Below are 22,361 nucleotides of genomic sequence, written 5' to 3' on the forward strand. Positions count from 1 at the left end.
TACCTGGGTGTTCCTGGGTACCTGGTTGTTCACTTGAACAATGGACTCTATAAAACTCTATAAAAAGGGTCAGAGCAGACTCTATCTGCTGAGGAGACTCAGGTCTTTTGGAGTGCAGGGAGCACACCTGAGGACCTTCTTTGACTCCGTGGTGGCATCAGCCATCTTCTATGGAGTGGTCTGCTGGGGCAGACTCAACAAACTTGTCAAGAAGGCCAGCAGTGCGCTGGGGTGTCCACTGGATACGGTGGAGGTGGTGGGAGACTTGTTTTTTATTCTGTACCTTGTTTGCACTGTCCACTTTGCTGCTCTGATCCTGTAAATTTCCCCACTGCGGGACTAATAAAGGATTATCTTATTTTATACCCAGGAGACGAAATTGTCTATGACTACGGAGAACCTAACTGCCAATGGAGACATGTATTTATATTTATATTTTCACATTTTGTTACATGCCACTCAGGGATTCCATCATTTAACTAAGTGGTGAGGACTTCTTTCACCCTTATTAATAGTGTAAATATGAAAACCTTAAATGTAAAGTGATCCTTATATGGTGCAGCGTAAGAAATTAGTGAATGCTGAAGAAAAGGCTGCTACCTCAAGAAAGGCCATTGGGGACGTAAAAAAATCATCACTGCCATCAAGTCAAAAGGGTGCGTTATTCCATTAACTAAAAAATATTGTCTACATGAAACACCCTGACATTTGTTGACGACAATTGATGGTGGTCATTTTCCTTTCTCAATCTTTTCAGTAACTTACTTTCTTTGATTATTTATAGTGAAGTCAAGACAGCCCTGGTCACAGATTGAGAGAGATAATCAAACGGCATTTCAAGGACTTCCTAAAGGAAATGAAGATCCCAGGAAAAGTGGACTTTCAAAGATGCTTGAATGAAAATCCAATTCTAAGGGATAATGGAAGAGACTGGAAAGCGATAAAATACTTTGTGCACAACAATATAATAGCTATCAAGATGAATTTGTGCAAAGAATATTAAAACCAAAAACAGTGGGAGCCTTCATACTGGGAGCTTGCATCATGGAGCATCAATGTTATGTGCAGGAATATTGGGAGCTCGCAGTATGACGCATCAGTGTAAGGGTCAAAGAACTGGTAATTCATGTAAACGGAGCATCAGTATAAGACTCAAAGCATTGGTAGTTCATTTATGCACATATTTAAAAAAAAAAAAAAAAAAGAACTAAATGTTTAAGCATCGTTCAATACTATTTAACAGGGAATCAATGTCAGTTTGTACAGGCAAAGAGGGGACTAAAATCATTCTATACAGGCGAAGTGGGAACCAATTTTTCTGTTTCAGAGCGCAAAGTTCCAAACAAAAGTCAACATGTCGAGCCGTATTCATAGATCTGTCTTTTGTTGTGATGGTTCTGAGATAAGATGTAGATAGCTCATCACTATTTCAACGCTCTTTAAAAGCACTAACATACCAGTTAACTTTACTTTCTAAAGAAACATTTCAGTTGACAATACTCTGTTTCATTGTTACTTTATTTCTGTTTACAACAGAACTGTTGTGGATTCATAAAGAGAAATATGTATATATATTGTAACGGACTGAGTGACAGATAATGTTAACCTGTTATGTTAGGTGTTATGGTGTTTACAGAAAGTGTTCTAAGATGTTATCTAAGATTGGTTCTTGCAATTACGGAGGTCAGTGAAGGCCTCATGCCTTGGGGATGTTGTGGTTTTGTGCTGGTAACTGGAGAGAGTTAGTCTATGACCGGGTGCAGATGATTAAGGATGTTAGAGAACGTTAACGTTGACTGTTTGTTTGGCGTAGGCTAAGGCCCACAGTAGCCTGTGTATTGTCCGCAAATAAAGGACCACAAGTAAAAGAACGTCTCGTAGCTTTCCTGACCAAGGGTCGCTACAATATATATATATATATATATATATATATATATATATATACATACACTATATTTATATCTACCTTTGTTGAGCTTTATAGTCCTTGTTTTTAACCGTATGTGTATTTCTGTGCATGTCCATTGAGTTTCAGTTACTTGACCATTAAAGCTGATGCTGATTTTGATGCCGATTTTGATTTTGACAATGCTGCACCATTTGACAGCCCTCAAACATGCGTTCTCCTTTGGCCAATAAATACTTCACTATATGTGACACATATTGTATTAATGAGAACAAAATCATGACTTCAATGTAGGCAAGGAATAAAAAAACTCAGTCATTGTGTTTTCACAATACCTCCTGGATGTCGCTCCATGCTGTCTAAGAGGGAACTTGTGTCATTATGTAGCAGCCAACCGTGGACCTCTTGTCATTCCATACAATACAAGTTTGGACCTTTTTCTTCCTGTACTGTGAATCAACAAAAATAATTCCAATAAATAAAGCTTGAGGACATAGATTCATTGTAAAATTTATTGAAATCCAGTACTTGCAAAAACTGTCCAAAAACTAGTAAAAGTCTAATAATATTTTTTTTTTTTTAGCAATTTATTAAAAGTGAAAAGAAAGGATCCAAATGCGGACCATTTTATTTCTAATTTCATCATGTTTTTTTTCCTCTTTTAGATTTTGAGGTTCTCATTACTTCCTTTTACGTCTGGGTAACTACTACAGCTGAGCCTTTATATATATTTTAAACATAATAACAAATCATGTTTGAAGAATAATATAGAATTATTTAATTTAGCTTATTTCTTTTCACACATGGAGTTTTAATGTCACTCCATGCTATCTAAGAGGGAACTTGTGTCAGTATTTACCAGCCAACGGTGGACCTCTGTCATTCCATACAATACAAGTGTGGACCTTTTTACTGTAATGTGAATCCACAAACAAACTGCATTCCCATAAGTGTAGACTGAGCACAATGAAAAATTGATTTACATCCAGTGCTTGTGCAAACCAGTCAGGCAAGTATTTTGGAAAGGCTGATGACGAATCAGTTTTTAGTGAACTAAAACTGAAAAGAAAGAATCCTATTAAGTATTTTATTCTCAATTGAAGCCTTGTTTTTTTATTTTCTTCCATTATTCTGGGTAGCCATTTAAATGAATAGTACCAAAACTAAAACTTAAGATATCTACTAAAGTTGAATATTTTGTTACTATATTGCTACACAAACATTATAAAATAAAACATCATGTTTCAAGAGACTGGTGTCTTCACTAAGTGGGCTGTTAGCCCCCCTACAGTCTGAAAGATAGGCCCTCCAAAATGACCCGTTTGCGAACCCGTCCCCTGTTAGTGGCTGTGTAACGACGCCTAAGCCCACTGTTGGATAGGTAGGCGAGTGCAAACCATCAGTCACAGTGTGTGTGTGGTCCATATAGTATCTCACCACCAGTCACTACTTCAGCCTCTACCTGCTGCAGTCAGCTATCACGAGTCGAGTGTCAGACTAGACTCTGGACCAGAGAGCCATGATTTGTCTGGGATTGAGAGAAGAAGAAAACGTTAGCGGCTAACGTCTCAATGTACTAACGGTTAGCCGATCACTGAATCCTACTGTCAAACTACTCTTTATTATTTTGTGAGCCTGCATAATATTTGACAATGGTGAGTAAACTGTTTTTATATTATAGTCATGTAGTGGATTATGGTTAGCATGTGGTAGCTTCAGCCAGATGCCAGCTTCTTATAGAGACTAGCTAAGCTAGGTCAACTAACATTAACTGAAAGTGATGTTAATTGTGCATAGCGTTAGCTAGCTAGCTAAATGTTGATGTGTTTTCTCTACAGCCACCCAAAACTAGAAGGAACAAGGCCGTGAAGGTGAAGTCAGAGGATGAGAAGTTCAAGGATCAGGTCAGAGCTGTAGGGCGATGCTAACAGCTAACTTTAGCCTCAAAACTATGAAACTGTTCAAGTAGCTAACGCTATATATAGACTTAGTTTGAGGGTTAATACCTTCACAGCTCCGAGAGACATTCTGTTGTGATTGTTGAGTATTTCAACACATTGTGGTTCAAATGAAATGCTGACTGTGGGGTTAAAGAGCTGAGATTCATCTTTCATTTATTCTACTTTGATGTGATGGCATTTATATGTAACAGTTAGCTTTTTTTAATATATTGGCCTGCAGTGGTGGAAGACGTTTACAGAACCTTCAGCTTAAGTAAGAGAGACTTTTATCTCAGTTGAACAACTTCTTAAAAACAACGGGGTTTAAAACTATTCATCAGTTGATTTCCCAATGAAAAGATCCTTCAGTAAAAGTACTAATACTGTGAAAATACTCCTGCATTGAAAAACCATACTCAAGTAAATGTATGTAAGTGTTATCAGCAGAATGTTATGAAAAGTAGAAGTGCTCATTGTGCAGTAAAATGTACCCCGTCATAAATCTTATGGCTGAAAATATAGCCCATAAGTAGGAGGTTGGCACGATGCATTAAGTATGAATTTATCAGAAATCAATTCAATGTACCCTCTTGGTGACTGTTAATGAATTTTACATTCAAACAAATGACACAACTGTGGACCTCTAAAACACATAGAAACTGTGCCAACTGTGTGATTTATAATAATTATGATTTCATACACTGGTGCTGTGCATAGTTAGCTTGTTAGCACAACCAGTAGGAGCATCTAGAGATGCTATAGATTACGCCTGCTTAATTTAGCTTGTCAAAGTTAATTCTGTGATACAGAATGTCGTGTGCCGCTTGTAAATTAAAGCTTTCCTCAACTTTAGTGAACGGACAAATTATTAAATGCAAAAGAGCCACAGTTATTAATAAAAGAGGCAGTTGCAGCCTTAAAACATTCCTCTTTTCAGCCATGACAGCTGGATTTTGTATCACTTCCGGGCAGGAAAGGAAGCGAACTACACAACATTGTTGTCAAATCGTGAACAAATATGTATATATATATATATACATTTTTTTCTGGTAATGACGAAGATAAATTGTTTGTAAATGTTCTTTAAAACGTCACCTAACACGTTGAATTAAATTATGTTGAATACTACACCTAAAAGTCCAAAATGTCCCACATGGGGAAGGAGATACTATTTGCTCACTTCCTCTTCAGTGCAGCTATTCACAATCGCCACTAGGGGGTGCTAAAGGCCATACAAAATAAACCAATACACCGACTCCAGTACAGTGACTCAGATCAAACGGTTCATCACCTGTATGGAGAATGAAATGACCCCAACTTCTACTACTCTGGAGTCCAGGAATTCAGTTAAACACTGTGCAACATTTTAATTGAAACTAACTGGTGGTCAAATTCATAGCTGCTAAACATCAGTATCCATTATTACAAAATGGAAAGAATATGACACCAAAACAAACCTTAAATAGAGGACTAAAGCCAGAGGACTAGCCAATCAGAGAGGCAATAAAGAGTCCAAAGATGACCGTTAAAGAGCTGGAAAAGTCCACAGGGAGGATTTGAGTTTCTGTCCACAGGAGCACTTTAAGCCGTTCGGTTTATTTGGTTGTTGTAAAAAGATAGAAAAGCTATAGAGCGCTTAAATTAGCATATGCAGCTAGTGACATATAACACTGTCACTACACAAGTCCTGTTTCCCGAATGGAGCATTTCTTCTTCTTTGTGTTGTTGAACAGCAGTTAGCATCCAGCTGATGCACTATAGCCCAAGGAAGCCTGAAAAAACGTTTTTTGGCATATTACCCAGTGAGAAACTTTCATCTGAATGAATAGGGTGACATATAGGAACCTGGTATCCAGTTATTTTAATACATCCGTGCTAAAGATTGGTTGCTGTTTGAAATGTTATGATACTAGCACAATTATGATACCTATAGGCTATACTTTACTCTGTTAATTATAAACAAAGCATTAGAATGATTAATTTAAACCTGCAATAAAAAAGAATTATCACATGGGAGAAGCGGAAAGAAAGCTGAAAACATAAAACTAGCATATCATCACTTTTAAGGTATTTGGAACTTGTTAGAAAACAGGTGCTTATTTCATTTAGAGTCTTGTTTTTGTCCACTTCTTAAATTTAAAAAGTGGCAAGAATTGGTCGCCAATTTCTCCAAATTGTTGCCAATGACTCTCAAGCCCTGCTGAGTGTTTAAAGGTTTTATTGTTTTTGGTCAATGTTGAGAATGTTATACTTGCAATGAAGTCTACAATGTTCTAATACAAACAGAGGATTGAAAACTCTGTATGAGGGTTGACAAATCTCACAGTATATATTGTCACATTGCCCAGCCCTGTTTCCAGAGTAGAGTATGTCAACGTATAAGTACAAGAAGTGACCATACAGCAATCAAACGTTGCAGTTTTTCACAGCAGTATTGTCAGACTGCTCATCTCCCATCTCAACCGGCAGGTGACCCCTCTGATGTTTCTTGAAGTCGCTGCAGTGCATGAATCCTTTCCCGCAGACCGCGCAGAAATACGGCTTTTCTCCCGTGTGGACCCGCCGGTGCAGCTTGAGGCCGATGGACTGGGTGAACCTCCGGCCGCAGATGTTGCAGCCGTACCTCTTCTCCCCCGAGTGAATCGCCATGTGTATCTTCAGATTGCTGGGGTTGCTGAACTTTTTGTCACACTGCTCGCAGGCGTATGGCTTCACCCCCGTGTGGATGCTCATGTGATACTTGAGGTTGACCGTGCAGCGGAACTTCTTGCCGCACACGTTGCAGACCGGCTGCTGGCCCCGCTTCTTCCCCGTGTGGATCCTCATGTGGTTCTGGAGCGCGCTGGCGTGGCCGCAGCGTTTGCCGCAGGTCTCGCAGACGTACGGCTTCTCCCCCGTGTGCGTCAGCATGTGGTGCTTCAGGGCGCTCCGGTGGCTGCAGCCTTTACCGCAAACCTCGCAGGAAAACAGCTTTTCTCCCGTGTGTCTGCTCAGGTGATTTTCGAGGACGCTCGCATCGCTGGATCCGAGGCCGAGCACGTCGCAGCAGTTGTCCTTTTGCCCGTGAGTCACCCGGTGGGTGGTCAGGGACGAGGACGAGAAGAAGCTCTCGCCGCACATTTCGCAGACGAAATCTCTGTCGCCCGAATGTAGATTCTCGTGATCGGCCAAGCTCTTCCTGCACTCGAAGGCCTCGGGGCAGAGCGAGCAGACAAACGTCTTTTTCAGGGCACCACATCTGTGCCGCTGGAGCTCCAACGCGCCGTCGAACTGGCTCTCGCACAGCGCGCACGTGCGGGTGCTCGGTTTCTTCAGGCTGTGCCGACGCATGTGTCTAGCCAAGGTGTATTTGTAAGCAAACTCGATCCCACAGTCGGAGCACTCGTAAGGTTTCTCTCCGGTGTGGCGTCTGGAATGCGCCATGAGCCCCTGTTTCTCGGAGAAACATTTGCCGCACTCGGAGCAGAGGTGCGGTTTGGTGTGAGTCAGGTAGTGTCTGTCCAGCATACACTTCAGAGCAAACGTTTTGTCACAAGAGGGACACTTCAATGGCCCCGTGCTCTTCTTCTTTTTAATTTTGGCTGTGCCAGTCGAGGTGCCTGTATCCTCCTGGACGCCGTCTTCCTCGCTTACATCGGAGGCCGGCTCTGAGGCGTCGGGCACAGACGGGGAGCCAGAGTTACTCTCACGTGTGGCTGCATCAGCTGAAACAAACGAAAAGCTCCATTAGGGGACTCGAAACAAAGTGGGAGGCACACGGCTAACACAGACAAACACAGCCGCTCAAATTCAACAAGTTAATATATAATTAAAACAATGTTTTGCTCATGAACAAAAAAAGTTTCAGACGGAAGTCTTTGTTCTGCTGGTTTGTAAAGAAGCAGTAGTTACCAGGTGTGATCACTGATTCTGAGTCAGCCGCTGCTGCTGTTGCTGTTGGTTCTTCAGTATGTTGCTCTTCTGAAAAGAAAAAAACCCTGAAATTAACTTTAGTGTATCTCTCAATAAGGGAGCAGAGTTTGCCCAATCAGAACTACTAGTAGTAGCCGGGACATCTATCCTGCTCCAGCCGGCCATTATAATTGCAGATGTGTTTTGGCAGGTAAAGCAATTAATTTTTAGGTGGTTGTATCACCTGAACATTTCATTTTGAAAATGTAAACTAAAGGCAAAATATTGCAAAAGCTCAAATGTGGCTGTATGCTTTGGGAAGTGACTGGCACTAACGGAGGAAGTAGATGTAAAAATGGATTTAAAACATGTTACGGTCATTGCTTATCCAACTGTAGCAAACACAACCCAAACTATGTACAAATGATTCGAACTTGAAACATGCACGGCTGGCACATGACTCCTTTGACTGTACTGAGCACTAGAGATCAAAACATGGAGCAATACTTGTGTTCAATATTATGTAATTCAAAGTTTGACCATAACTGAAGCTGGTACCGATACCTCTGTGATATATGTGGTCATTCTGCTTTTTTGGCGCTGGTTTGGATCCTTCCTCGGCTTTCTTTCTCTTCTGACGAGAGCTTGTGGATGCAGATTCTGTAATTCAACAACATATAACCTTGTTTAATATCCAAAATAATGCCAGTAAGTGAACGTGAAAAGCCTCTCCACAGTCACTCAAGCCTTTAACCGACTTACCACTCTTGGGCCCGGCCACTCGCCCCGCTTTCGGCTTGGTGCTCGCCTGTTTTGTCTCGCCGATCGGCCCGGCCCTCTGCTCTGCAGCGGGACCGTCCTCCGCTTCACACATGGACACTTTCAACACCGTCAGTATTTTCTGCACCGCGCCTTTGGTCCACGTTTCCATGAGGGATGCAAACTGGTCCTGTGAAGTCACGGGCGGGAAAGAAGGAGGAGCAGTGAGATGTTAAGTATACGTGATGGTGCTTTCACAAAATGTATCTGCACGATACAACAAATGAATAATCGTTTAGCAAATGTATTGAGGAAAAAAATGCCATATCTTTGGGTTAGGGTTTAGTGAGAATATGCTGCTTCTCTACGTTGATGACTGATATAATATAAATAAAAATAATAACTGCTTATTTGAAGAAAAAATCATAACTGCTAGACCCTTGACTCCAACAAAATGTGAAAACTCAATCACATGTTTTTAAGTGAAAGCTGAGAAAGTTACGTTGAGCAAAGGTTTGTTGTTGCACTTTATAAACTTTCACATGAGTGTTATAAGTTATACAAATTGGTTATGACGCTGTTGTGAGCCACGAGTTGCTTTGGGCGACACCGAATACCTCAGAATAGCTGCAACACATCCATGTTTGAAGCTACTGAGAGACTTTCAGTCGCACACAACGTTAACGTTACATGACAGACGGTTTAGTGCCGTTACTTATCAAAAAACACAATTTCTAATTTTTAGCATTTGTTCATAACCAAATGTCACAACATAGGTTAAAACCAGCGAGTTTTCATAACGTAAGTGTTACCGTTATGGCTTTATTAAACGGGTGACTCTCCTCGCTCACTTCGCTCTCATTTTCTTCCCTCTTCACATCAGATACTGTAGCCGGAGCAGCGCGCTGCTGAGCGGCCATAACAACGTTGGCCGAGGCCGGGCACTGATCCAGAAGTCTGCTGAGCTCCGTCACCGCCGCGTCCACCTCAGTCTCCATCAGAGCAGATATCTGGCTCTCAAAAGTCTCCAGGCTGAACATGTTTGTGACTGATTTGATGTTATAGTTTAGTTTTCAAAAATCCAAATCTTTCTTTTCTGCAATGGGCAAGTTGTTCCGCTCATGTTGTTGTTCCGCTCATTTCTTCTTCGTGTGATGAGTCGAGGAAGACTTCTGCCCCCTAGGAGAGATGAAGCGCTACAGCATCTATTCAACAGTTACATCTTAGCTTGTTCTACTTTTGGGTGTTGTACCCTCAAATGTGATTAAATGTAAAGTGTTATTAAAAAAAAAAAAAAAAAAGTCGAGTTCGAATCATTTTTTGGAATCAAACCATGTCTGGCTACTTCAATATTTACTTTGACCATTCTACTCAATCTAATTATATGAACCACTAATGGAAGCACATTTATACTAACTAAAATGTTAATGTATCTATGTATTATTATTTTTTTATTTTTTATTTAAATCCAATAAATTGATACATTGTTGTAATTTAATAATTTATCATAGTAATTAGATTTTTGGTTGTTCATCAGAGTGTTAATGGTTGGTTAGGTCTATTTTCAAAGTCTTTGCCAGAGCTCAGTATGCTGTCATGACGGCATGAACACCGCTAACAGATGACAACAGAACATTCTTACTGTAGTACATCTATTACCAGAATAGGTGTAAATAATAGTGTGCTGTTGTATTTTCCCATAACCAGAGCATTGTACATTCATGATACTGAATACACTGAGGACAACCTACAGCTAGACACTTCAATACCATCATTTGCAGGTACAGAATGCAGGCAGACAATCTTATGACATATATGTATTAATATAGAATAATGTATTGTGTGGACAGTATCTAATAATCATTGAGCATAAACTATCCTTAAATAATCCCAAACATAGAAAAAAATGTGGAACTTGTGAACAAGAAGAGATTCCTCTGTTATCTTATGTCAATCTCTCCTTCACTGATACAATGGCTGCAGCACACTAGACTCCTGTTCCTGCTGAACTGAGCCAGTGTGTTTGGTCGAACTGCTATCAGCTCAGAAGGCACAAGAGGGAGGCCAGATGTTTCCTCGGAGTAATGACTCCACATGTGGCCCTCTGGTGGTTCCATTCAAAGTGTCAAATTCTGCACATTATACAAAACTGAGCCGGGATTTAATTTCCATGCCAAACATATTTCCTTTATTGTAATTAAAAGCAGGCCGCTAAACATCAATCCATCTTTATATTTCCAATGAAATTTATTTTATATTGTGATATTATCTCATCTGTTTCCATCTGTCCTAAGGAAAAATAAACATAATCTTGCCGTTGACTATAATCTTCTAATTGTCAAAGAGAAACTTAATTTAATTTCTCAGGGACGAGCTCGACTGGCACCATTGCAAATTGTCAGTCAGAATGACAAACAACAAAGGGAGAGGAGTTACAAAACCGCAGATTAACATCTGATAAACCTGCAGGTGTAAATGATCTTATCCCGAAAAAAAGAGTACCGACACAAGCAGACAGAGGATAGAAATAATCTTTTCATGGCTGAGATGTGGATCTTGTTAGACGATTATAAAAATCCAGTAGTTTATCCAAAGGCTTTTAATTTATGAGAACACAAATGTGTTTCACTGATATGTATCCATTTGTCTTGTTGTGGGGCTTGAAGATACTCACAGGGATACCCAACCTTTTTGTCCCACATGAGCTCCCATCATGATATAACTGTTATTATATAAAAGTGAATATTGTTACAATACTTTTTTTATACAAGAGATACTGATCCTGGAATAGACGGAATCTTATTTATTTATTGGTTTATCGCATGTACAAATGTTTTTCATCTTCAGCTTTTTGTTGGTACCATCCATCGTTTCGAAATTGGAAAGCAAAGAGAACAGATAAACAGTGTCAATATTCATCGTTATAAAGACTTTTTGGCTGGTTGCTCTTTTCATCAAATACAGAACCTTAAAAACAGAGTTCCCTCCATATGCCCTTTGGTACTAAGAAAGATAGAGCAATGTTCTAAGCGTTGTGTAGTTTTAGAACTTTTTTTCACCTTTTTTCACCTTTTTTCACCTTTTAAAATGGCACATAATTGTGACCCAATCCACAACAGGCCTTAACTATGAAACGTGATCAGAGATTTATTTTTTTTGCATAATTGAACGCTCCTGGCCATTTCTACACCACATTATATTATCTTGAAGAGGTACAAAATAGTTAAACCATGTCAAAGAGGTATACATTTGATTAACCAACTTCGTTTAATGCATGTGTTATTGAAAACATGTACTAAAATACTTTGTAAATGAGACTAAACAAATACATTTCGGCGGACTTAACAGAATGTAAACTAGCCTTTCATAATAGATGCAATGTCATAAGTGGGCTACAATTCAGGCTCCCTCATGTGGTTCAAATGTGTTCTGCAGATATAAATGTTAAGAAGTTAAAGACTAGCAAACTCACGTCCTGCTTGAGATTTAATCTATTTATTTACTCTGGGACTATCAGAAGAGTTTATATTGGGCATTCAATCGGGTTGAACTTGAGATCATGACTCTTATTGAATAGAGAGGGTGCTTTATTGTAAAAAGGAACATAATTGAAAGGGCTAGTGTTATCCTATATTATTGTTGTTGTAAACAAATCCCAACAAAGACCAAAACCAACAATGTGTTAGTCCATTTCTCCATACTTTCTGACTTCCCTATCCTGTCTGTGCCACTCAGTCTTTAAACAACACCTCACAAATACAAATACAAAGTTTCATTTTTCCATAAGGCTCAGTGTGTGCTAAAAAAAAGCTGGGCACTGTAGTTTTTAGCTACTGTTACTCAAACGGGAGTTAATAGTGCATTTGTTGGGGACTATTTTCAGCTGCGGATTAATACACATTTGATAGTATGTATAGCAGCAAGGCAGTGGCTCGTTGATTTGTTTTTACAATGGAGCTCTATGGCAAAGTGAAAGAAGAGATATCAGGCTTTGGATACACACACAATACCTGTTAGTAGGATCAATTCATTGTTGGCTTTGCTCTTTTTCAATTGACACTAAATCAAATATTGCCATCTGCCATATCCTTGAATGTTTCAGATATTCATAAGCTAAAAGAAAGCAAAGGGAAAGAAAATGTCACTTTTTACAGTTTGAGCATAAATCTTCAATTAGAGAGGAACTACAGATTCTTTGTCATACACCCTCATCATCTCTGTACAAGTGAAGAACTTAGCCACTGTGAACAAATTGCTAAGACTCCCTGTTCAGCAGTCGACTAAGCTCTGCACCTGATCAGACACAGCAGATGCACGCGGCGCGACAAATCTGCAGACTGGCAGCTTGAAGAAGTCCTATTGTAGAAATGTGTGAAGAAGAAAAAAAAAACTACACTCCAGGTATCCTCCTCCAGCTCTGGGAGCAGCAGTAGCAGACGCAGCAGCAGTGTCGTAATCCCTGGCAATGTGATTTTTTTTTAAATTTTCTGTCCCAAATCATCATGCCAGAGACCCGCACAGCCACAGCAGAGACATCACTCCGTCCTCCAGGAAGACTCGCAGCTCTGCCCTCCGTATACTCGTCATCTCTCTCTCTCTCTCCTGCCACTTTCTCTCTCACGTTCCACTCTCTCCGGTCCTCCCTCCCCGCCCCCACTCTCCCCTCTCAGGCTCCCATGCTCGGTTTAACTTTGGGTATTTCCCTCATTAACTACTATGCCTATATCAGGAACTCCAGAGAGGCCCGAGTAACTCTGGCTCTGCAAAAAAAGAAGAAGAAAAAAAGTGACAGCGTGCTCCTCTGATAGTAACTAATGATAATCAGCCCTTCGCTCTGCTGGGTAGGGAAGTCTCTTGGCAGGTGTGAGGGCACTCTGGGGGACACGAGCTTAAACGGTCATTGATTGGACAAAATGAGAAAAACCCTTTCTGCCTCCAGCTGTTGTCTCTTTGTTGCCTTTACTCTTGCCTTGTTTACTATCTCAATTCAGAAGTGTGGAGATTTAGACCTGGAAGTAGTGAATTAGTCTGATAAATACCTGCAAACATTAAGGATTAATTGTGGCTCTGAGACGTTTGTAAATTGCATGCAGCTAAAGCTGGATTTTCAGTCAACAACACAAGGGGCGTAGGTTTTGTCTTATAGTTCCACCTCAACGTAAGATGGATTTATATTTCATACATTGACCCAGAAGAATGTATGTCAGGTTTACTTCCCTAGCTCAGATTAAGTGCAGCACACTTGCAGCCTCCCTAAGGAAAGCGTTGTCCTGAATGGAGCTATAGGCACTGAATTCATGATCAGTAAGGCTTTGGGTTACAGTTGGTATTCTTCTTATACCTCAAGGAGCGTTGTTATGCCAAACGATTCTGCCGCCACATACCAGCAATACTTCCAGCGTCTCATCACTGAGCCAAATGCATCTGTGCCTCCTCCTGCAGCGAGCGAGACGAGAGGCAGTGTGACGTGTCTGCGGGGCCCTGGCTCCCATCACAGCTTTTTATTGGTGAAAGGAATTGATGCAAGGGAGCACCACCCGCACCACCCAATGAGCAGGGAAAGACTCCTGTCCCCGGCAAGCGGTTACTCCAGGCTGTACTCTGAGGGTAAGAGAAGAAGAAATGCAAGAAGAAGAGGAAGAAAAGTCAATTACTGTCTGGTGAGGGCGCTTCCATGCAAATCCAGCTTACAGAGCCTATATACTGTTTGAGAATTGTTGCCTTAAAATGTTTGTACCCTCCAGAAATGAATGCGAAATCTACCTTATTTTCAAACTGGCGATGCATGTGTTAGCTCGAATTGGTTTCCACCACCGACCACTACTATGGTCAAATCTCACGCCGATTTAAATCTATTTTGTTTTGTATAAAAATTGAGCTCAGCTGACTTTTACATTTGTTTTGACTGACAGGTGTGTCAGCCAATCACAGTCAGCCGGGGTGGCTGCTGCCGACTGGTCCCAGCTCAGCTTGGCGTTTACCCCTTGTGCTTAAATTTGGCTTTTCTGGCCCCGTACGTGATGAGATGGAAGCAAACAAGTGATAAGTCTCAGTGGGTTTGTCACTATGAGGGGCTCATTTCACCTACACACAGTGATTTCATACGCTTTTAATGAAGAAATAGTAATTATCACAGCCTTAGAGACAACTAACCTGACATCTAAACTGTAGCAAAGCACCATATTCATCTGGTCCCATATCTTATATAAAAGAATGCTTTTATTAAGAACATATAGAGACATATATACAGGCCCACATGCATGGTGCTGGCCGGTGCAGTGCAGGTTGCAGGTTGCATGTGCAGGACATGATCCTGCAGGGCTGATAGTGAACTCAAATTATCAGTTTGAGCCCGAAGCTAACTATCAGATGTTTCACAATCAGCTCTGCAGGCTAACATTCAGATTGTTGTCTGGCTCTTTAATGCAGAGACACAGTGTGAGTGCATAGTAACGATGATTGAAATACGGTGCCAGCCGTGAATCAATTAATATAATAAACTAATCTTTGATGATTTATGGTTCATAGCTGCGCTCCACAGCTGCTTCTTAAACCTGTCAGTCATCCCAGTTTCTCATGTCAGACAAATGATTTTCATAATGAATGCCTTACTCCAATCCCTGCCAGAGATATCGTGTTCTGAGTTTGAGCGTGCTCACGTTAAAAGTGAACCTAGCACGCTGCAGGCTCACGCTAAGCTATAGCACGGCCCTGAAGTACGGCGAGGGCGTGTGACCGCTGGAGCTGAATTAATGGGAATCACTCTCGATCCTGCTTGCTGGGGTTTCAGTTTGTACATGTTTGATCCACAGAGGGAGGACATACCGAGCACGTTGTTGGCATGTGATCCCCGCCAGCTGTTCAGTCACCCTACCTCTGACCTCCAAACCCCAGGGAGTCAAGGGTAAAATCATGCTTGACTTGGTGGGGCCTTTATGAGAGGTGGAGGCCCGGTGACGGAGAGATTGCGTTAGGAGCATTAGAGCAACGTGGTGGAAGAACAGGCTTAAATTCCTGGATTGTCTTAACATATACATCATATACAAATCATAATACATTTATGAGGAGAAGTTATTATTACAATAAACATAATAAAGATTCCTGCATTCCTAGAGTGATAATATATGAGGATGTTTCCGCAACTACCATCACTTTCGACTCCCCTAAATTAAAACATTTTTTAAAATCAACCTCAATGAATGTAGATTTTAACAATCAGGTGCAGTACAGGTACACACAATTGCATAAAGTGGTTAGGATTTTAATCAGGAACATGTTTTTTATGGTTTATATCACTTATTCTTACTAACTAAATGTGTACATTGTCCTTTTTTATTTCAAAATGAATTGAAGACACTTTTTCAAGTTGTGTGCATCATTGTAAATACTGTCGATACGACACACAATAAATACTTCAGAAGTAAAGATGACCTATACCTCGTTTTTTCATGCTCTTGAGGGTCATATAATGTGGATTGCCCAACCTGTCATCCATGTGCTAACTTGTTAAATTCTGTTGTTATAAAAACAATATTTTCTTTTGGCTTTGAAATTATAATTTTTACCGTGGCATTTGTTCAGTAAAGACAAAAAAGTTTGGGACAAGCACATTAAGAAGAAAAAAGATCAGTAAACAAAACAAAAACAAATTGAATATGGTGTTAACTTATATATTATAATATATAATATATAAAACTATTTAATTTGAAATAATGTCGTATCGTAATTGAATTCGCTTATTTTACATATTGAGACCACAGTTGTGGGACATTACCACTTCATAAATCTTATTAAATCACACAATTATTTTTATGTCAAGATTATGTAATAACACTGTGATTTATCAAGCACTACATGACACATTGGAAGATAAATACAAAATGTCCCTTCTGGGCCCTAAACATGCTAAACATCATAGTTGCAAAAACAACTGTGAATGTATAAAGCAGCATAGAAAGTAAGTGATTATCACATCTACTGTCTCCATTTGCTCCAGTTGTTTGTTTGTTTTAGATTGACTTACTGTCCTGATTTACAGTCAATTTTAATATATGTGTGGGTGTGTTAAAATGTCTTTCATTTTGAGGTTCAAAATTGGAAACCAGTTGACCATCACCTGACCTCCACACCTGCTCCCAATTATGACATCTTGCTTGCCTGTTTTGTCATTTTAGCTACAGTCCCCTCTTTTGACTGAAGCCAAACCCTGTTTTTACTTGCTTATCGGTGCAATCTTGTCACGCCCTGAATCACACACTACAGTTGCCAGAGCCGAGCCAAACCAACCACATTTTTGGCACGTGCTTGCATGTGCTGGAGGTCTCAGTGAAAGCACAAAAGAGAGTTCGAAAAAGTGAAGAAAGATCTCGTCAAACTCCTGAATGTGTTTTGCGGTATTCCCAGAACACTTGCACAATTGAGCAATAAACGAGGCTATCAGATCACAGATCACATATTATGATCATAAATTAAATTCGTAATATGTGTTGAAATTCTTTCACATGGTTTCCAAGGAGGATTGGTGCCAATGACTGCAAACATCTGCAGCTCACTGACAGTCTTTATGCTAAGCTGAGCCAGGAGTATGACGCAGAGTTCTCTATTCACATTATAAATGTGTATATTAATTCATGCACACAGACATTATAAAAGGGTGTAGGCTACCCATAGAAAGAGGTGTTCAAATGAGTTATTTTTACTAAATTGACTTTGCAATAAACCTTTTTGCACTTGAATGTCCACTCCTCCAGCAGTCTTATGAAATAGAACAATAGTAGCAGAGGCCCAGATGGGTAAACTTGAACAAGCTGTCATCCACACTGCTGTCCCCATCGTTCACTGATCAAAATGAAGTTGCTCATGTGGTCCATTTAAAGGGCAGGAGATGTTATTTGGCACTGGGTAACTTTAAAGGACGAGTCAAAGAAGGATTGTGACAGGTGGTCGTGATCTGCTCTGCTGATATACGGTAGTAGATGAACTGAAACAATATAGTGAAATAAATGATTTAGTACACGATAAAAAAAAGAACCCTGGTAATGTTGGGAAACAGGGCTTCACTCCCCTCTCCGCATACACTGAACGCTCCAACCTAAACGCAGGACACCAGCAGCACCTGGGGGCACCGTGAGATCATGTGACAGCGTTTTTATCAGCACATACATGCCTGCGTGCCAGCCTCACTGCTCTCAGCCTCCATCTCACTCTGCTCGTGTTCAACACACAGCTAGACACACGCACACAAGTGGATACATTTAATGTATATTCAGACAGCGGGATGTGCACATGCAGGAACACACAAGATAGTCATGTTCTCAAGTTTTGACCAAACTGCAGTAGCAGTGATAAGAACATGTCCACACTTCCTCTAAAAAATATCAAATGAAGCCCCTTGACTCACTATATTTATCCACATGGTGCTCAGCTATCAGAAATAAGCAGGCAATTAGCCTAGCTTAGCATAAAACAGCAGGGGAAACAGCTAGCCTGGCGCCAACAAATAGCCACAGCACGCAACTCCCTCTAAAACCAATGAGCTTTAAAGATGTTGGTTTGGTACATTTAGTCCCTATAAAGTCCCAGCTGTTTGTCAGTTGCTTCCAGCCTTTATGCTAAGCTAGGCTAATCGCCTGCTGGCGCCAGCACCACAGCCTGGTCTCCGAAAAATGACATTCCCATACAACTAAACTGCATTGTTGGTTCGAGGGAACGTATTTCCTCCCGGATTGCGTTTCTTTTTTACATGTCATAAATGTGAGCCACATACAGAGGAGGGTGGGGTGGATGGATGACAAATGTGGGACTTCCACAGGAGATTTGTCATGTCCTGTGTGAAACCAAAAGTAACAAGTTTGATCCCAAACCTTAAAAGGTTTTACTAAACCTAACTAACAAGTTTATTTGCCTAAACCTAAACGTAATTTTTCAAACAGTTTATTCTGGCAAATGGCTTGAGAACCATATTTGACGCACATGAAAACATCTAACTATGTAAGAAAGCACACAACAGAGAACAAAGTTGTCCTTCTTAGTTTTTGAAAAAGGCAGTTATTTTGAGATGCAAGGTTTCCATCTGACAAGTGTCTTTAGTATCTTTAAACATTTCCTTATGCATTTCTTTCACCTAAAATCCTTCACTCATTTACTCACCTAATTATTCTAATGTCTGTTAAAATGATAACATCATGTGGACTTACTGTATATTGTGGTCCACAGCCTCGCTCGTGCAGTGACGCCGCCTCCCTGCAGCTTTCTGTGTGTATCCTGAATGCCAGGAAGGAGTGGGCTGAGACTGACGCCTTTCTCTCCTTTATAAATCAGCCTTTATGAGTTGACATAGTGTTGTTTGTGCATTAGGCCTGCCCCAACTCCAAAACAATTCAAAGAACAGTTTGTTGGTCTGGCCCTCGCTGCCACAAAGCACCTCATTCAGCCTGAGTCTGAGTGTAGGAAGTCACGTTTTGTACCCTAAATTCTGTCTATCAAAGTCAATTCAACAAAGCTTCATTGGCAGGACATTTGATTTACTGTATGGCCGTAATTCCAGAGGCAAACAAGCCCTGCTCACTGTACACCAAACTGCAGACAGACCCATTGAGTGACAGACTCATTGAGTGACTAGCTATTGAAGAAAGTGGAACATAGCAGATGTAAGAAGCAGGGCCTATATGGTTGAGGACGTGCAGTGGTTGAATACTCTGTTTTGATATTTTTTTATTTTCCTGAAGTCAAAAGACCAACTTCATCCTTGATCAGTTTTAGTTTACATACATGTTGATATCCTTATTAGTATAAATGAAAAATGATAATAATAATAAATAAATAAAAAAAGCATCACATCCCTTCACATATTTCTCACTGTGTTATGTTGGCCTACGCTAAAAACATTTAAATTAATTTCCACCCATCAAAATCCCATGACAAAGCAAAAGCAGGGTTTCAGAAAGTTTTGCTTGATCGTCTTTGTTTCTACACTTTGATTGGAGCCCACCTGGTAAATTCTTGTGATTGGACATGATTTGGAAAGGCACACACACCTGTCCTTATAAGATCTAACAGCTGACAGTTCATATCAGGTCAAAGGAAGGGCTTGTAGAGTTTAGAGACAGGATTGTGTTGTTGCACAGATCTGGGAAAGGCTACAAAAACAAATATTGTTGCATTGAAGGTTCTCAAGAGATAACTCTTAAATGTGAGAAGTTTGGAACAACCAGGACTCTTCGTGGAGCTCGGCTGAGCCCCAGAGATCCTGTGTGGAGATGGGATAAACTTATATTCATCAACATTCCACTGCTGTGGGCTTTATGGAGTAACCAGACAGAAGCCTAATTCTCAAAAGCTTGGGAGGATCAAAAAGCTCTGTGAGAATACTTGGGAGAAGCCTCGCATTGATAATGCTCCCTGATGTACCAATAGATCTGACTTGTGATGAAAATGTTCAATATTTTTTTCCTCACAGGACACTGTAGCTTCCAAACAACCACTCGGGTTCAATTAATTATTGTCACAAGAAATGAAAATATCTGACATGTGAGACTACAGTTTAAGTAGCACTCAACGAAAGAAAATAATAATTCTGCCTTTAATCTCATAAACACAAAACAGATTTTATTAGATATCTTTAAAAACCTTCAAGGTGTGGGGTTTGAAATTTTGAGTCACATTATGGGTGCAACATTTCGTGACTTTTGTGCAAAATGTGAAACTCAAACAAATGCAACGTGTGTTAACGTATGTGAACTGTGCAGACTTTGTCTCATATGATGAGGAGATATTGTGATGCACACGGGAATTGACTGTAAAAATCGAAGCAGCAAATTCCCGAGATACCCTAACTTGTATTCTCTAATATGGGTCAAGCTTCAAACACACTGGATTCTGCATTTCCCATAATGCAACTCAATAGCATCTTCAATTTGAACCAAGTCTTTCAAACACCTTCCAGCTTTCCTGTTAAAAAACTGCAGTGTCTAAGCCCAAAATATAACCCTGATGTCATAACACTTCTTTCACAGGCTGTGTAGTCCTTATGACAAATAAACTGGACTTGATATATAATACAGTGGAATGTCCCGTTAATGCACAGGGATTGCATATATATATATATATATATATACACACATATATATACACATATATATACACATATATATACATATATAATCATGGACATTTTACTCCAGTTTCATCAAGACCAAGTATGACAAACTTAGTCAAACTTAAACCAGCAATAACACAACACTGACATATTATCACCTTAATAAGTTGGCAAAATTGTTAGCAAAGAGCCTATATATACACATCCAGCAGACACGGAGGAACATTCATTTGGAGTCACATCTCTGTCCACCTGATACATATAAGTTCAATATTCACTCTCCTTTTAGCTCTGTTTTGGTCTCCACCAACTCCTGAGGGAAATGCTCCAATAAACATATTTATTTAGAGATAATACCAACATAGCAAACACTACAGGAACATGTTTTAAAAGCTTTAAAGGGAGGACTGAATTGTAAGAAGTAGTCCCAGAAGAAGAAAAAAGAAAGAAGCTCATTGCAGCTCCTCAAACATCCAGCAGATGTCCCTCATGCTTTACTTTATGTATAAATCCAAGACGGGCTCATTTGCCTGAGGAGAAAATGTTTACTAACCTGCAGCTTTCACTTGAGATTATGAACTTCATCAGCATGTATTAGCAACAGAATCTAACCCTTAATCCGTCATGCAGGAATCATTCAATAATGTGTTGTGTGCATATGTGATGGTTATTTTGAATAAAATATTCAGAGCTCTTGTTACATTTGCCTATTCCATAGTCCATGCATCAGTCTGGGAACTCCCCCCTCCTCTCCTTCTGGCTCTCCTCCCTCTCCTCATCCCTCTATCCTTTATAACTCTTGGGCTCCAGACCTCCTCAGGGATCCAGCCGATGCACATCAGGACGCTAGAGGCCCGGCAGATGTGGATTCTTCTCCTGAGCTTTTAAGCAGCAGCCCCTGTGTGAAGCCACATATCTGGTATGTTGATCAGATCTGGTTCTGGCCTCTCAAGAATTAGGATCTTGATCTGTAGACCGGCAGGAAGAGACTTAGAGTCCCCACCTGATGAAATCCTGGAGCATGAGGGTGAGCCGAGCGCTGCGGCTGTCCTTTTTGTTGGTGGGACTATGTCAGGCCCACCGTGCCCCTCCACGAGGTGTTCCCTCCACATCACAGGAGGCCGGTGAGGTCCCCGTGGCCCAGCTGAGGATGCTCTCGCTGGGACTGGCTCACCTGCTGCAGGGGTTGGTGGAGAACGCCGAGCAGCTGGAGCGGCAGGGAGAGCAGGTGGCAGCCGAGCTGGACGGGGCCGTGGAGAGTCTCGAGAGCCTTCGTAAGCAGAGTTTACAGGCTGGACGGACTCAAAGGCAGGTGAGGAGAAATCCGATCTTACAACGGCCAAAACTCCAAACTTTTCCCTGTTTGATTGATTGACTGATGAAACCATGATTTTTATAGCAAGTATCTATTCCTACATATTTCCTTGTACCTGGGATTTCATCTGATAAATTTGGTTGTGCCAGAAACTTTGCTGGTTTAAAGCTGTTCTAGAGAGAGGGACTACATTGGGAACAAGTATAAAGTCAATGAAAGTTCTTCAAAGAGAATGTGAGACCGGGGGAAATACTATATCAGAAAAATACAGATACTGCGAAAAACAACGTTTTGTCCTGAGGTGAGGAAGGACCTGCAGACACTGAGTGCCAGGCGGGACAGGCTGTGGAGGGCGGCCAGAGATCTGCAGAAGGGGCTGGTGGATCTGGAGAGGGAGCAGGGAGCCATGCAGCACCGCACGGACCGGATCCTCCAGAAAGTGAAGAGCCTGAC

General features: G+C 40.7%; 1 protein-coding gene across 2 annotated transcripts; it reads right to left on the minus strand.

Annotated features, from left to right (window-relative positions):
* Nucleotides 1-5,198: 5,198 nt before the first annotated feature.
* LOC142935284 (uncharacterized) lies at nucleotides 5,199-9,661 on the minus strand. 2 transcript variants are annotated; one of them, XM_076079527.1, is made up of 5 exons: nucleotides 9,348-9,661; nucleotides 8,500-8,686; nucleotides 8,302-8,397; nucleotides 7,738-7,806; nucleotides 5,199-7,550 (listed from the first exon to the last, which is right to left on the minus strand). In XM_076079527.1, the coding sequence occupies exons 1-5, from the start codon at nucleotides 9,534-9,536 to the stop codon at nucleotides 6,253-6,255; spliced, it is 1,839 nt and encodes a 612-aa protein (XP_075935642.1). In that variant the 5' UTR covers nucleotides 9,537-9,661; the 3' UTR covers nucleotides 5,199-6,252. The 2 variants fall into 2 exon arrangements, with proteins under 2 accessions (XP_075935642.1, XP_075935641.1); XM_076079526.1 differs by having other exon boundaries at nucleotides 9,309-9,660.
* Between the last annotated feature and the right edge of the window lie 12,700 nt (nucleotides 9,662-22,361).

The sequence above is a fragment of the Anarhichas minor genome, unplaced genomic scaffold (assembly GCF_050575085.1).
Source record: "Anarhichas minor isolate MPS153535 unplaced genomic scaffold, ASM5057508v1 ptg000073l, whole genome shotgun sequence".
In the NCBI taxonomy this organism is placed as follows: domain Eukaryota; kingdom Metazoa; phylum Chordata; class Actinopteri; order Perciformes; family Anarhichadidae; genus Anarhichas; species Anarhichas minor.